Source organism: Amblyraja radiata, chromosome 6 (assembly GCF_010909765.2).
Source record: "Amblyraja radiata isolate CabotCenter1 chromosome 6, sAmbRad1.1.pri, whole genome shotgun sequence".
Lineage (NCBI taxonomy): Eukaryota > Metazoa > Chordata > Chondrichthyes > Rajiformes > Rajidae > Amblyraja > Amblyraja radiata.
In genome coordinates, this window is record NC_045961.1 from 99019581 (window position 1) to 99036092 (window position 16512).

A 16512-nucleotide genomic window follows, 5' to 3' on the forward strand; every position below is an offset into this window, starting at 1 on the left:
CATTTGGCCCATCATGTGCACACTGACCTTTTTGTCCAGCAATACTATTTCCCCATATTGTCCATCTGCTCCTTCCCTATTTAAATGCCCCTCCAATATTGTAATTGTAGCTGAATCCCCCCCCGCCCCCGGCAGCCCCCGTATGCCCCTGTCCCACTTAGGAAACCTGAACGGAAACCTCTGGAGACTTTGCGCCCCACCCAAGGTTTCCGTGCGGTTCCCAGAGGTTGCAGGTGGTTGCCGGAGGTTGCAGGTAGTGGAAGCAGGTAGGGAGACTGACAAAAACCTCCGGGAACCGCACGGAAACCTTGGGTGGGGCGCAAGGTCTCCAAAGGTTTCCGTTCAGGTTTCCTAAGTGGGACAGGGGCATTATCAACCACGATCCACGGTGGCGCAGCGGTGGAGTTGCTGTCTAACAGCGCCAGAGACCCGGGTTCGATCCTGACTGCAGGTGCTGTCTGTGTGGAGTTTGTATGTTCTCTCTATGGCCACGTGGGTTTTCCCCGCATGCTCCAGTTTCCTCCCACACTCCAAAGACGTGCAGGTTTAATTGGCTTCTGTAAATTGCCTCTAGTGCTGTAGGATACAACTAGTGTACGGTGATGGCTGGTTGCCGCGGTCTGGGTGGGCCAAAAGGCAAGTTTCTATGCTACATCTCAAAACTAAACTAAACTAAACTAAAACGTCTAAGCTTGTAGGTTAATTGGCCTCTGTAAATTGCCCCTAGTGTGTTGGATAGAACTAGTGTACGGCGATGGTTGGCACAGTCTCGGTGGGCCGAAGGACCTGTTTCTGTGCTGTACCACCAAACTAAACTAATTTAAGCTAAACTGAACAGAACTAAACAAATCTAAACTAAACTAAACCAAACTATGCCTCTTTTTACACATCTGTGTGCATGCTACTTTTCTAGTTGAGAGGACGGACCATTAAGACTTTTGCCTTTGACTGGACACACACACACACACTGGCTTCAGACGGACGGACTCCCTATGGATTTCACGAGCACACGCCCAGGTTGTGGAGGATAATGAATGCAACGCACAGCCTGCACGTATCTGGAGTTAATAGACTCCACAGTTTACTATCAGTGAGGGCATCAGGTTAATTTGCTCCTCCCTAGGGAGTTAGCAGGAAGAGACGGCTTCAGCAGCTCTCAATGAAAATAAACCGAAGTTTAGTGTTTAGTGATACAGCACGGAAACAGGTCCTTCCTCAGATATGGTGCCCAGAATTTAAAGGTGTCAAAGGTTTCAAAGGTCTTTTATTGTCACGTGTGCCAATTACGCACCATGATATGTGAATTACAATACAGCCGTACGAAAAATAAAGCAACAAGACTCACAACTACATGAAGGTTAACACAAACATCCGCCACAGCAGATTCACCACATTCCTCACTGTGATGGAGGGCAAAAGAGTCCAAACTTCTCCATCTTTATTCTCCTGCGGTCGGGCCAGTCGAACCATCCGCAGCCGGGACGATTGAAGCTTCCGCAGCCGGCGGTCGAAGCCCCCGCGTCGGGGCGATCGAAACTCCTGCGTTAGGGGTGGTCGAAACACCCGCGGCCTGGTTCCCGAAGTTGGTCTCTGACCAGAGACCGTGGGCTCCGTGAGGTTAAGTCCGGAAGCTCCCGTCGTTGGAGCTCCAAGGTCAATCCCTGACAAAGGGATCTCAGGCATGCCACACTAATTGCTCACAATACTCCAAATGTGGCCTGACCAGCGCTTCCTAGAGACTCAGCATTACATCCCTAGATTGGGTTTCCTTATTGAGGTTGGCCTGATAGAGACTTGGCATTATATCCATAGGTTGAATGGCCTTATAGAGAGGATGGCCTAAAGGGGCTGTCTCACTTGGGCAACCTAATTGGCAAGTTTAGAAGAGTTTAGGAGAATTTGAAAAAATGTCATGTTGAAGACCTCCTTCGACTTCCTTCGACTATGTTGAAGACTAGCTTCGACTCGCTACGACTAGCTACGACTTACTTCGGGAAAATTGGACACCGATTAGCGGAGAGTGAAGACGATCTCCTTCGACCTCCCTTCGACCTCCCTTCGACTATGATGAAGACTATCTATGACTACCTTCGACTACCCTCGATTACCTACACTAGCATGCCGACCTACTACGACCTACTACGACTAACCCTACGATTAAAAAAAATAACGATTTTTTTCCATGGCAACCTTATTCTACTCGCGGGCATTTTTCAACATGGTGAAAAATACTCCTTGTCCTAGCTGAAGCCTCGCGTACACGGGGACTATGCTCGAGCATGAAAGAGAGTTACAAAGACCTCCTAGGACCTCGTGTTGACCATGCTGCGAGTATGAGTCGAGGGCAAACTCTTCTAAACTCGCAGATTAGGTCGTCCAAGTGGGACAGCCCCTTTACAGAGACTCAGCATTACATCCATAGGTTGGGTGGCCCTATAGAGGTTGGCTTTATAGACCCTCAGCATCAGGTTTGGTGCTATCCAGTCAGCGGAAAGACAATTCCTTTATTACAATCGAGCGATCCACAGCATACAGATTTACGATAAAGGGAATGTCGTTTAGTGCAAGATAAAGTCCAGTAAAGTCCAGGGGTCTCCAATGAGGTAGACAGTAGCTCAGGACCCCTCTCCAGTTACAATTCAAGTGACTGAGGTGTTGAACTTATAGAGGTCTATGAAATCATGAAAGGAATATATAGGTTGAATGTATTGTGTCTTTTACCCAGAGTAGTTAAGTCAAGAGTCAGGTGATATGGGTTTAATAAGAGAGAGGAAGAATAGGAACCTGAGGACAACTTTTTAACTCAACTTAAGGTGAAGAGGAAAAGATTTAATAGGAATCTGAGCGGTAACTTTTTCACACAAAGGGTGGTGGGTGTATGGAACAAGCTGCCAGAGGAGGCAGTTGAGGCTGGGAGTATCCCAATATTTAAGAAGTAGTTAGACAGGTACATGGATAGGACAGGTTTGGAGGGATATGGACCAAATGCTGGCAGGTGGGAGTCATGTAGATGGGACATGTTGGCCGATGTGGGCAAATAGGGTCGGAGGGCTTGTTTCCACACTGTATCACTCTATGACTCAGAGGACGGTGGGCATATGGAACGAGTTCCCAGAGGAGGTAGTTGAAGCAGGTTCTATAACAGCATTTAAAGGACGCATTGATAGGAAAGGTTTAGAGGGATATGGGCCAAACACAGGGAAATGGTACCAGCATAGATGGGGCACCTTGTTTGGCATGGAGGAGTTGGGCTGAAGTGCATTTTTCCGTGCTGTATGTTTCTCTGACTGCCTCACACCATTAAAATGAAGCCAACCTCATCCTGCACAACACAGAAGCAAGGAACTGCAGATGCTGGTTTCCAAAAAAAAAAAGACACAAAGTCCTGGAGTAATTCAGCGGGTCAGGAAGCATCTCTGGAGAACATGGATAGATGACATTTTGGGTCAGGGCCCTTGTTCAGACTGATTCTGGCGGTGATGGGGAAAAAGGAACCAAGTTGGAAGTGAGGAGAGACAGGACAAAGGCTGGTAAGTAATAGGTGGATACAAATCAGCAGTGAGGCCGGAGATGACAAGATGTCAGGTGTAAGACAAAAGGACTGAAGAGTTGTGAATTGTGAAGCTAGAGGAAGGAATACAGGTGGAAACATAGAAAATAGGTGCAGGAGGAGGCCATTCGGCCCTTCGAGCCAGCACCGCCAGTCATTGTGATCATGGCTGATTGTCCACAATCAATAACCCGTGCCTGCCTTCTCCCCATGTCCCTAGATCTAACTCTCACTTAAATCCATCCAGTAACTTGGCCTCCACTGCCCTCTATGGCAGAAAATTCCACAAATTCACAACTCTCTGGGTGAAAACGTTTTTTCTCACCTCAGTCTTAAATGGCTTCCCCTTTATTCTAAGACTGTGGCCCCTGGTTCTGGACTCACCCAACATTGGGAATATTTTTCCTGCATCTACCATGTCCAGTCCTTTTATAATTTTATATGTTGCTATAAGATCCCCCTCATCCTTCTAAACTCCAGTGAATACAAGCCTAGTCTTATCAATCTTTCTTCATATGACAGTCCCGCCATCCCAGGGATTAATCTCGTGAACCTACGCTGCACTGCCTCAAGGGGAGGGGGAGGGGAGAAATAGTGTGAGTCGAGGTGGGGCGCACGGGAGAGGGGGTGGGGTAGAAAAAGAGTGGGGGGGGAGGGGGAGAAAGTGGGGTAGTTGTTGGTAGTTATGCCCTGTCCCACTTAGGAAACCTGAGCGGAAACCTCTGGAGACTTTGCGCCCCACCCAAGGTTTCCGTGCAGTTCCCGGAGGTTGCAGGTGGTTGCCGGAGGTTGCAAGTAGTGGAAGCAGGTAGGGAGACTGACAAAAACTACCTGCAAACTCCGGGAAACGCACAGAAACCTTGTGTGGGGCACAAAGTCTCCAGAAGTTTCCTTTCAGGTTTCCTAAGTGGGACAGGGGTCGCAGCGGCCTCTGCAGTCCATCTGTCATTTTATTATTTTCTGTCTCGTTTCAATGTAGTTTTTATTTTATTTGTTTTGACGGGGTATGTGTGTGGGGGGCGGGGTCGGGGGGGGGAAAACTTTAAAATCTTTCCCCTGCACGGGAGACCCGACCTTTTCTTTGTCGGGTCTCCGTTGTCGTTGGGGCTGCAACGTGGAGCGGCCTCCAGCAGGAACGACCTGGGGCTCCAGTCGCGGAGCTGCGGACTTACGTACCATCATGAAGCTGGCCGAGTCTGGAGCGGGTGGAGCGGTGGTGGCGCGCTGCTGTGACCCAACCCCCGGAGATTCGGAGGCTCCAACCGCAGATCTGGCAGACAGGAACACCGGGAGCCCGCGGGTCCCTGCTGGGAGACCGCTTTTTGGGGCTTCTGCAACGGCGACTTCTCCCGCCCGAGTTGCGGGGTTGAAGATTACCTGGAGCGGGGCCTTACAACATCGCCCCGCGCGGCTTAGAATGGCCGCGGGACTTTGCTAGCGCCCGCCGGGGGCTCCAACACCAAGACCCGGAGCGTGGCCTTGCATCACCCGACGCGGCTTTAATGGCCGCGGGACAATTACCATCGCCCGCCGGGGGCTTTGACTCTGACATCAGGGGGGAGAGGGGAGTGCAGGGGAGAGATACGTTTTTGCCTTCCATCACAGCGAGGAGGAGATGCGCTGTGATGGATGTCTGTGTAAATTGTATTGTGTCTTGGGTCTTTTTCTTTTTGTATGTATGACTGCAGAAACAACATTTCATTTGGACCTCAACGAGGTTCAAATGACAAATAAAAATTGTATTGTATTGTATTGTATTGTATTGTATTGTATTGTATTGTATTGTATTGTATTGTATTGTATTGTATTGTAAGCTAAATAATTCCCTAAAACTTGGATAGTTTAAATTGGATAGTTATATGGATGGGAAAGGAATGGAGGGTTATGGTCTGAGCGCAGGTATATGGGACTAGGGGAGATTATGTGTTCGGCACGGACTAGAAGGGTCGAGATGGCTTGTTTCCGTGCTGTGATTGTTATATGTTATATGGTTATATGATTAAAACGTTACATCCTGCAGAAGTGCAGGATCACCAACAGAGGCCGCCACTTGCTTGTGTTATTAAAACTTAGGCTGGATTTGGATTAACAATGGGTCTTCCTCTTCTTTCGTGACCATCTTCCATGTTTCAAATGTTGACATCGGTGTCATCGTCCATCCTGAAAAGGACGCAAGCTTCCGGCAACAATCGGTGGGAGCCATCACTTGTTGCAATAGATGATGGTGATAGCAGAATTAGCTCGGGATACTTCCAGCTTCCAGCCCCGTGACCTGGACGCTTCTGCTATGGGGCCAAAATATACTTTACTGATTAACACATCAAATGTGCAATTAACACATCAAATTAAAATAAGACACTTCTTGTCTCTGTGGTGTCTACTCAATTGCAGTAGGGTGGCACGGTGGCGCAGCGGTAGAGTTGCTGCCTCACAGCGCCAGAGACTCTTCGTGTAAAAATGTTGCCCCTCAGGTTCCTATAAAATCTTACCCCCCTCACCTTGAACCAATCTCCTCTGGTTCTTGATTCCCCTACTCTGGGTAGCAAACTGTGCATTTACCATATCAATTTCTTTCAAGAGGGCTACAGTTTAAGAATAAGGCATAAGCCATTTAGAACGGAGACAAGGAAACACTTTTTCTCACAGAGAGTTGTGAGTCTGAGGAATTCTCTGCCTCAGAGGGAGGTGGAGGCTGGTTTTCTGGATGCTTTCAAGACAGAGCTAGATAGGGCTCTTAAAAATAGCGGAGTCAGGGGATATGGGGAGAAGGCAGGAACGGGGTACTGATTGGGGATGATCAGCTATGATCACATTAAATGGCGGTGCTGGCTCAAAGGGCCGAATGGCCTGCTTCTGCACCTATTGTCTATTGTCGATTGTTAAAATATTTGGCAGTATTTCAATAGTCTTTTTATTTAACGTCCTATATTACTTAATGTTCTCATAACTTTTACTTTATTTTTTCTAACTATTGAAGTTCATTTGCATAATTTTCCAAAAGTCCCTATTAGGGAAATTTTAAAATGACACTTCCAACTATAGATCTTCTTGAGGTATCTTCCTTCTTCCATGACCATTGCTTCCCCTCCATCTTAAGCGTGAGGCCTCTCAACCGCATGCGTTTCACTTCTGCTCTCCAACCGCTCTCCTCCCACACAGAGCAAGGGTAAGGTTCCCCTTGTCCTTACCTCCCACCCCCCTCCCCAGCCTCTATCTCCAATGCACCACCCTCCGTAATTGTCACCACAATTAGTGCGGCATGGTGGCGCCACGGTGGAGTCGTTGCCTTCCAACGGCAGAGACCCGGTTTCGATCCTGATTTCGGGTACTTTCGGGGGGGGGTGGGCCTCTGGAGGCCATGCAGCAGTCTGGGGCTCGGCTGCACCAGGCGCCGCTCCAAGCGGCCGAGGGCATGGACTGCACGCGGCCTACAGCGGTGGAGCAGCGGCGGAGGATGTCACGGCTACGCTTGGCTAGGCCGACACTGCAACGGACAACCCTGCCAGGATCTCCTCCAACCTCATCTATTGCATCTGCTGCTCTAGATGTCAGCTGACCTACATCGGTGAGACCAAGCGTAGGCTTGGCGATCGTTTCGCCGAGCACCTCCGCTCGGTCCGCTTTAACCAACCTGACCTCCCGGTGGCTCAGCATTTCAACTCCCCCTCCCATTCCGTATCCGACCTCTTTGTCCTGGGTCTCCTCCATGGCCAGAGTGAGCAACACTGGAAATTGGAGGAACAGCACCTCATATTCCGCTTGGGCAGTCTGCACCCTAGTGGCATAAACATCGACTTCTCCAATTTCCAGTAGCCCTTGCTGTCTCCTCCCCTTCGCAGCTCTCCCTCTGCTCCTCCCTTTCTCCTTTCTCCTCCCCGCCCCTACCCCCCCCCCCCCCCCCCCACCCTACATCAGTCTGAAGAAGGGTTTCGGCCCGACCCAAAACTTTGCCTATTTCCTTCGCTCCATAGATGCTGCTGCACCCGCTGAGTTTCTCCAGCATTTTGGTCTACCTTCGATTTTCCAGCATCTGCAGTTCCTTCTTAAACCCTGCCAGGACAACAGATGTTCACGGCCAGATCAAGATCCCTGCACTTACAACAACCGGGACTCTAAAATGGCGCCAAACTGGTGACTGTGTATACTGACTCGGTGTACTACTGTGGTACGCTTGTACTGTATCTGAGATACTTATCTAATATGTATCAAGTGCTTATGAATAGTGATACGTACTGAACTGTACACAAAAATGAATTTCACTGAAGCTTGGTAAATGTGACAAATGAAGAACCATACCACGCTGTTCTGAGTTTGTACGTTCTCCCTGTGACCGCGTGGATTTTCTCTGGGTGCTCTGTTTTCCTCCCGCATTCCAAAGACGTACAGGTTTGTGGGTTAATTGGCTTGGTTGAAAATTGAAAATAGTAGGACAGTGTTAGTGGTGGTGTTAGTGTGTGGGGATCATTGGTCGGCGCGGACTCGGTGGGCCGAAGGGCCTGTTTCCATGCAGTATCTCTGAACTAAACTATGTTGAAGATGAAAATAAAATCTCATTGAGCCGTTTCCACTAGTGGGCCCACTCCCTTTTTTTTTTAATTAGTCTCCTGACCCATCACTTGATGTCCAACAGAGGGCGATGTTGGACCATTCTCATCCAAGGACAGCTTGCAACCCAGCAGTATGAATCTTGATTTCTTTAACTTCAAGTAACCCTTGCATCCTTCTCCCTCTCCGTCCCTCCTCCACCCAAGTGGTCGTTCAAGTTTCAAAATCGTCTTGTTGTGTTTCATTGTCTGTGACTCATTTTCACCTAACCCACATCTAACAATGGCCTGTTACATTTATCATCAATACATTTTTGCATCGCTTTCATTCATTCCTCTATATCTCGCTATAGTACTGTCTAAATCTCTTGCTTCCCGTTCCACTGGCTTTCAGTTTGAAGGAGCAACTTCCAAGATGGCGCCCAACCCCGGGGACTATTTGCGTGCTGGCCACAGAAGCAGATCTACAATCACATGTTACAATCGCTCCACACTCTGAAATCTCTACTCCTACAGCAACATTTCTTTCTTTGCACTAAATATTATTCCCTTATCATGGATCTATGCACTGGCTCGATTGTAATCATATATTGTCTTTCCGCTGACAGGTGAGCATGCAACAAAAGCTTTAACTAAACTAAACTAAACTGTGGTATAACCGTGGGTCTCGACCCGAAACAACACCTATTCCTTTTCTCCAGAGATGCTGCCTGACCCGCTAAGTTACTCCGGACTTTTGTGTCTCATCCAACAACTGTTGTTCTTTGAATGGCCTCTCTAACCATTCACTTAGAGTCGTAGAGTCATAGAGTGATAGTGTGGAAACAGCCCTTCAGTCCAACTTCCTCACACCGGCCAACATGTCCTAGCTACACTAGTCCCACCTGCCTGTGCTTGGTCCATGTCCCTACAACCCTGTCATATCCATGTACCTGTCTAACTGTTTCTTAAACATTGGGATATCCCCAGCCACAGCTCCCTCCTCTGGCAGCTTGTTCCATACTCCCACCATTCTTTGTGTAAAAAAATTACCCCTCGGATTCCTATTACATCTTTTCCCCTTCACCTTAAACCTATGTCCTCTAGTTCTCAATACCCCCACTCTGGGCAAGAGACTCTGTGCATCTACCCAATCTATTTCTCTCATGATTTAATACGATCAGATCTATAAGATCTACTAGACTAAATGGGACCCGTTGGGTCCCAGCATCACACAGGAGGGCTGGTCATCCAACGCAATATTCCACCTCTCCACCAATTCTAATATTGGTGGCCAGTTGGGGGGCGGGGGGGGGGGGCTTTCTGGAGCGCTGGTATGGGTGTTGTGGGCTGAACGGACTGGTTTCCAGAGGGCTAGTATGCAAATTGTGCGTCAAATGGATTCTTGGGCTGGCGTCTCAGTCAGTCAAGCCTGTTGTGCTGGCAACTCACTCACTCACGGCTGGTGGGCTGGTAGTTGACTCACGACTAATCCTTGAAATTCTATTTCAAGCAGGGTATAAGACCACCAAATTCAAGTGCAGTTTCTTACCACTTCTAGCAGGGTGCAAGGCCACCAAATTCAAGTGCAGTTTCATACCATTTGAAGTAGGGTGCAAAGCCACTAAAGGCAGCGAGTCGTGACCTCTCCCTCCTCCATCTTGCAGAGACTGAGCCACACCCACATTTACGGGTTTTATAACCCCCCCCCCCCCCCCCCCCCCCCCCCCCCCCCCCCCCCCACCGGAAAAGGTGTGGCTTTCATGGAGTGATTGACAGAAGAGAGATTCTCAACATTTAAAAAAAAAAATAATAACACTTTTAATTTTCATTGATGGGAAGAATTCTCTGCACCTGCTCAGCGGAGGGGGTCTGAGTAAGATGGCCAAAAATCACAGCCGTAAGTGGTAGCGTTTTATCTAAAATCAATATACAGTGCAAACAGGAAGTAAGTGCATTTACAGTAGTGCCTTTTAACTTCAAGCCAAAGCACCCGCCACCATTTGCAGTAAGTAGTGCCTTTCAACTTCATGCCACCATTTGCAGTAAGTGGTGCCTTTCAACTTCAAGCCAATGCACCAAAGCCACCATTTGCAGTAAGTAGTGACTGTCAACCTCATGCCACCATTTGCAGTAAGTAGTGCCTTTTCTACTTCAAGCCAAAGCTCCCAAGCCACCATTTACAGTAAGTAGTGCCTTTCAACTTCAAGTCAAAGCTCCCAAGCCACCATTTGCAGTAAGTAGTGCCTTTCAACTTAAAGCCAAAGATCCCAAGCCACCATTTGCAGTAACTGGTGTCTTTCAACTTCAAGCCACACCCAAGCCATCATTTGCAGTAAGTGGTGTCTTTCAACTTCAAGCCACACCCAAGCCATCATTTGCAGTAAGTGGTATCTTTCAACTTCAAGCAACACCCAAGCCATCATTTGCAGTCAGCAGTGCCTTTCAATTTCAAGCCAAAGCAACCAAGCCACCAAGCGACCGCCGGCCCTGCAGACTGCGGTGCTTCCAGCTGCGGCACGGCAGGTACTTTGACCGCCGGCCTGCGGCCTACACCAGCCTGAAGCCGCGGTCTCTGGTTGGAAAGAGCCGATCCTGGACTCACCTTGACTTTGACTTTGTCCCTTACCATCTGGACGCCCGCAGCAACGGCTGTGGAGGGTGGTGGTCCCGACCACGGGGGAAAATGGAGGAGGACTGGCCAAGCTCTGTGCCTTCCACCACAGTGATGAATGCTGTGGTGGATGTTTGTGTAAAATTTTTATTGTGGTTGTGTTCTTTATTACTGTACCGCTGCTGGCAACCCAAATACCACCGACCCTGGTTGTGTGGCAATTAAATTATTTCAATAAATTATTTCAATTTGCAGTAAGTGGTGCCTTTCAACATCAAACCAAAGCTCCCAAGCCACCATTTGCAAAAAGTAGTGCTTTCAACTTCAAGCCAAAGCACCTAAGCCACCATTTGCAGTAAGTAGTGCCTTTCAACTTCATGCCACCATTTGCAGTAAGTTGTGCCTTTCAACTTCAAGCCACAATTTGCTGTAAGTAGTGTCTTTCAACTTCAAGCCACACCCAAGCCACCATTAGCAGTAAGAGGTGCCTTTCAACTTCAAGTCAAAGCTCACAAGCCACCATTTGCAGTAAGTAGTGCCTTTCAACTACATGCCACCATTTGCAGTGCCTTTCAACTTAATGCCAAAGCACCCAAGCAACAATTTGCAGTAAGTAGTGCCTTTCAACTTAATGCCAAAGCACCCAAGCCACCATTTGCAGTAAGTAGTGCCTTTCAACTTCAAACCACAATTTGCAGTAAGTAGTGCCCTTCAACTTCAAGCCAATGCACCCACGCCCCCAAAGCAGCGGGCTTCTAAATTGCACTACTACTACTGTATGTACGTATATATATTTATTGCTCATTATTCTATGTTCGCTCTTCAGGGGAGATGCTAACTGCATTTTGTTGTCTCTGTACTGTACACTGCACAATGTCAATAAAGTTTGAATCTGAATCTGAATCTTCGGCCGAGACCACGCCGACCACTGTGTCCTGTCTGAAGAAGGATCTCGATCTGAAAAATCGCCCATTCCTTCTCTCCATTAATGCTGAGTTACTCCAACATTTTGTGTCTACCTGTTCGCACTAAATCTGTGTCATCCCACTTTTCTTTTCCCTACATACTTGGAGCAACTCACAGACACCATTTAGCCTTGAAAATCGCATGACTTTGGGACGTGGGAGGAAACCGGTGCTTGGAGATAAGACGAGGATGAGCCATTAGAGTGAGGGGGGTATCACGGGGAGAACAGCAGGAGCCAGCGAGGGGCACCAGAGGGGAAGGGGCTGGATGGTGGTGCGTTTGGGACTCACTGAGGGCGCTGGGCGCTTTCCTCCACCGGGATCAGACTCTCCGCTTTCCGTTTGGCGACATCTCCAACTCCAGGCCGGGCTGAGCAAGGCTGCTTCCATTCCCTATGAAAATTGTGTATGAATGGAGACTTCCACCGGCCACCCGCAGCGTCCCACAGCTCCAGTAAAAACGCGATGGTGCAGGAAGGGGCGGGCCATCCCGGGGAGTGACAATTCGCGCGGCGCTGACTTGCAGGAGAGGTAATCGATCAGCCCACCCGCGGCTTTACAGTTTTTAAACCTTGCTAACTTTTACAATATACTACCAATCAGAATTAAACTTGTTGCACAAGAGAACGGTGCGTGAGCTGGAAAAAATCGTAGCGCTATATTGTACCATTTTTGCATAAATACAGAAAAAACGCGCAAAAAGGAAGAGGACAAGAACAAAGATTTAGCTATATAGGAGTAGTATTAGGTCATTCAGCCCATCAAGTCTTCTCCGCCATTCAATCGTGGCTGATCTATCTCTCCCTCCTAACTCCATTCCCCAATCTTATTAATGGAGTGATCCATTCCATTAATTTCTGATTTTGGTAAAGGGTCAGATAAATGGTCGCGTAACCCTTGCCACCAGTGTAGAAGATGATGACGTTTGACATGGTGACATGAGCTGACCTTGTTGTTCCAGGTAACCAGCTGGAGACCAACGTTACTCTTTTTCACGAAGAGACAAAGGTGAAGTTCTCGGAACTGGCTGAGGAGCTTCTGTGGGAGTACATACACAGTGGTGAGCCAATGTACGTGCAGTGCAAGCAGAAGGCTAGAATTCAGAGCAAAAGGAAAAAACAAGCTGAGTTTAGTTTTTAGTTTAGAGATACAGCGTGGAAGCAGGCCCTTCGGCCCACCAAGTCTGCATCGACCAGCGACCCTACACACACTGGGGTCAATTTACAATGATACCAAGCCAGTTCACCTACAAACCTGTACATCCTTAGTGTGTGGGAGGAAACGCCCACGTAGGTCACGGGGTGAACGTACAAACTCTGTACAGACAAGCACCCGTGGTCAGGATTGAACCCGGGTCTCTGGCTCTCTAAGGCAGCAACTCTACTGCTGTGCCACCGTGCTGGAGGAACACATAAACTGCTGGAGAAACTGTGGGTCAGGCAGCATCTGACTTAAATTAAATCAAAATTAAGGTTCTTGTATTGTAGCACATTATTGCTGTGATTTTCCACTTTAGGACACAAGTCATTTGGATATTGCCTCTTCGATCCCTTGGTGATTTTTAAACCTGTGGAATGTCCCAGAAGCTGTTTTCTTGGTCATTGACTCCAGATGAAAGAGCTTCAGACATTTACTCAGCGGTTCTTTTAGAAATTCTGTTAGAAAATCTAATATCTGCTTATATGTCCAAAATAAACATGCAAAATGAGGACTGGACTTTTATAGCGAATGTTGAAATCCAATGTTGCTCATTGCTCAAAATGTTTGTTGAGCCGTGACCCGAGTGTAATGTGCAGGAAGGAACTGCAGATGCTGGTTGAAACTGAAGATAGACATAAAAAGCTGGAGTAACTCAGCAGGGCAGGCAACATCTCTGGAGAGAAGGAATGGGTGACGTTTCAGGGCGAGGCCCTTCTTCTGACTTCTTAGGGAAAAGGGAAACGAGAGATAGAGACCATGATGTAGAGAGATAAAGAACAATAAATTAAAGATATGTAAAAAAGTGACGATGGTAAAGGAAACACGCGTTTGTTGGCTGAAAAAGTGAATCTAACGGACTTGGGTGGGGGAGGGATGGAGAGAGAGGGAATGTCAGGGCTAGATAAATCAACATTCATACTACTGGGCTGTAAGCTGAGTGTAATGTTGGAAAAACAGTAGCTGATCGACATTGCTTCACAAACACAAATATGACAGTAAGCAGTTCAGTTTCAGCTCAGTTTATTTTATTGTTACATGTACTGAGGTACAGTGAAAAGCTTTTGTTATCTGCTCAGACAGGAAGTCTCTGCAGAGGGTAGTGAGGGGAGCCGAGAGGATCATTGGCGTCTCGCTACCCTCGGTACAAGAACTGTTCCAGAGCTGCTGCCTGAAAAAAGCACTGAGCATAGCAAAGGACAGGCTGCACCCACTCCACACACATCTGGATCTCCTGCCATCAGGAAAGAAGTACCGCAGCATCAAAGCCCGGACAACCAGACTGCTAAACAGCTTCCTTCCACAGGCTGTGAGGCTGCTAAACAGCCATTCCACCTGATTCTGCTGCTTTTGCACTGACAATTTAATAACTGGCACTGAGTAATAACTCTGACACTGGCTCAGGGCACTTAAATCAGCTGCCCTGGACATTTTATGACTGTTTTTTTACTTGTATTTTAATGTTGCTTTTTTTAACCTGCACTTTTTTAACTATTCGTACTTTTATCAGGAACGGGATTGTTTTTTAATCGTTTTTATTTATGCGAGAAATGTTTAAGTTTTATGTGCGATACTCCGGTATTCCCAGGGAAACGTCTTCTCATTTTGCACTGTACAATTGTTGCTTTGCAAGATGACAATAAAAGGATGATACCTGATACCCAGTCAGCAGAAAGACAGTTTCTGTTTTTAGTAAGACGACGTATACGAGAAGAAGGCCAATGCACGGAGGCCAAGAGGAAGACCAAAGCTTTGCTACAATGATAATTAATTTAGTTTAGAAAACCAACGTGGTCACAGGAAGAAGGTACAAACTCCACACAGACAGCACCCACACAGGATCGAATCAGGGTCTCTGGCGCCCTAAGGCAGCAGCTCTTGCGCTGCGCCACCGGGTTGAAACTGCAGCTGCAGCCCGATCAGAGGACTGATGGAGGAATTTATGTCAATTGGGTCTCCGGCGCTGCAAGCGCTGTAAGGCAGCAACGCCACTGCTGTGCCACCGTGACTGCCCTTGGAAAGATTGACCTATCTTTCATGTTCACATCGTGGTGGTGATTTTAAGATGGAACTTTGATAGCTCTATGTTTTAATGGATGGTTTCATTCCAAGTTCAACCTTCATGTCTTATTTTCCATCATTTATTTCTGATTGAGATTCATTGCTTCCGATACCTTATGCACAGTCAAACGTTTTGGCACCTATTTTACTTCAGATTCTTTTGTTTCAAGGGACAAGGCAGGTGGCTATGGAATTCAGGCGCTCGGTGGGATGTTAGTTGAATACGTTCATGGGGACTTTTTGAACGTGGTGGGATTTCCCCTCAATCACTTCTGCAAGAAGCTGGCTGAAATCAACAGTTCATTGGAAAGCCAGTCTACGGCAAGCAATGCCACGCCTAGTGGTTCCGTAAACCAGGACAAGATGATGGATGCAGAAAAGGGCCTGAAGTCTGACCAAACTACACCAATGGAAGCGGAGCCAAAAGGTTTGGGTGCAACGCCACAAAACGCTACCTCTGAGGCACGAGAGTCGGAAGTGCCCGACAGTTTACCAAGGACATCCGGCCACGTTGAGATGAATGAGGGCCTCCTCAAAGTGGCAGATCTGGTGGACGGTTTCAAAGCGTCAAAGGTGCAGAAATTACATTGTGAACAGAATTTATTTTGGCCGTCAGAACCTTTTTCCCCCAAGATGGAAATATCAAATATTAAAGTGAGAGAGGAGGTGTGTAGGGCAAGTTTGTTTTACGCAGAGGGTGGCATGTGTCTGCATTGCGCTGACAGGGATGTTGGTGGAGGCAGATACGATAGTGGCATTTACAAGACTTTTGGATAAGTACATGGTTAAGCGGTGAATGGAGGGGTTATGAATCATGTGCAGATGGAACAGAGGTGTTCTATCTTATGGGTTAAATTACCTACAGTTATATTTAACCCCCATAGAACATAGAAAAGTACAGCAGTGCAACAGGCAAAGGCCAACAATGTCTATGTCGAACATGATGCCAAGAGTTAATCTTGACATCATGTTTGACACAGACATTGTGGACCAAAGGGCCTGTTCCTGTGTTATACTTTTTTCTATGTTTTCTCTCATGGGTTATAATAACGTCTGTGTGTAGCAAAGGATCTTGAGTTACATTTGTGCTCATTTGGTTGGATAGCCATTTGTCGTTTCGTCAATGGTTTATCTTCTAATTGCAATTCAAATATAAATACAAAGTGCGAAAGTGTTGCAACTAAAACTGAACACCATGGCAGGCCAGCCTGTGCTGCCCATGCCCACCGTGAACTGTCTGCTGAACACACACACATGTGATGAATGGTCACTTCTTCATGTTTGTGAATTAATTATTGGTTAAATAATTAAAATATTTAAATTGGTTAAATAATGTGGAGATAATTGAGCGATGAATTGTATTCACAGATGTAATTAATTTTTTGCCATTTATTAACTGTTGAATGTTTAAAGAGCAAAATTCAGTTTATTAGCTTTTGTGAAAATTTTGAAGTGGGAATTTTGTAAACATTATTCACTTTCTCAGCTGATTTAACTTTGTATCCCTATCTATGATTTGTAGTTATTATTTAACCTACTCACACACTTTTTGGTTTTTACAATGCTAACTTTTCCCCAGCGCTGACTGTTGTGGTTTTAACC

At 47.1% G+C, this 16512-nt stretch overlaps 1 protein-coding gene across 1 annotated transcript; it reads left to right on the plus strand.

The window, feature by feature from the left end:
* Window positions 1-6908: 6908 nt before the first annotated feature.
* Window positions 6909-15687, plus strand: LOC116974741 (probable bifunctional dTTP/UTP pyrophosphatase/methyltransferase protein). Its single transcript, XM_033023455.1, has 3 exons — window positions 6909-7017; window positions 12596-12722; window positions 15081-15687. Exons 1-3 carry the CDS (start codon window positions 6909-6911, stop codon window positions 15685-15687), a joined length of 843 nt encoding a protein of 280 aa, XP_032879346.1.
* Window positions 15688-16512: the final 825 nt, after the last annotated feature.

Excerpts from the sequence above, each read along its gene's own strand:
- LOC116974741 (XM_033023455.1), top strand. The coding sequence starts at position 6,909 with ATGCAGCAGTCTGGGGCTCGGCTGCACCAGGCGCCGCTCCAAGCGGCC. Across the intron at positions 7,018-12,595 it reads GCGGAGGATGTCACGGCTAC|CTGACCTTGTTGTTCCAGGT; the intron begins GCTTGGCTAGGC and ends TGGTGACATGAG. Across the intron at positions 12,723-15,080 it reads ATACACAGTGGTGAGCCAAT|GGACAAGGCAGGTGGCTATG; the intron begins GTACGTGCAGTG and ends TTTTGTTTCAAG.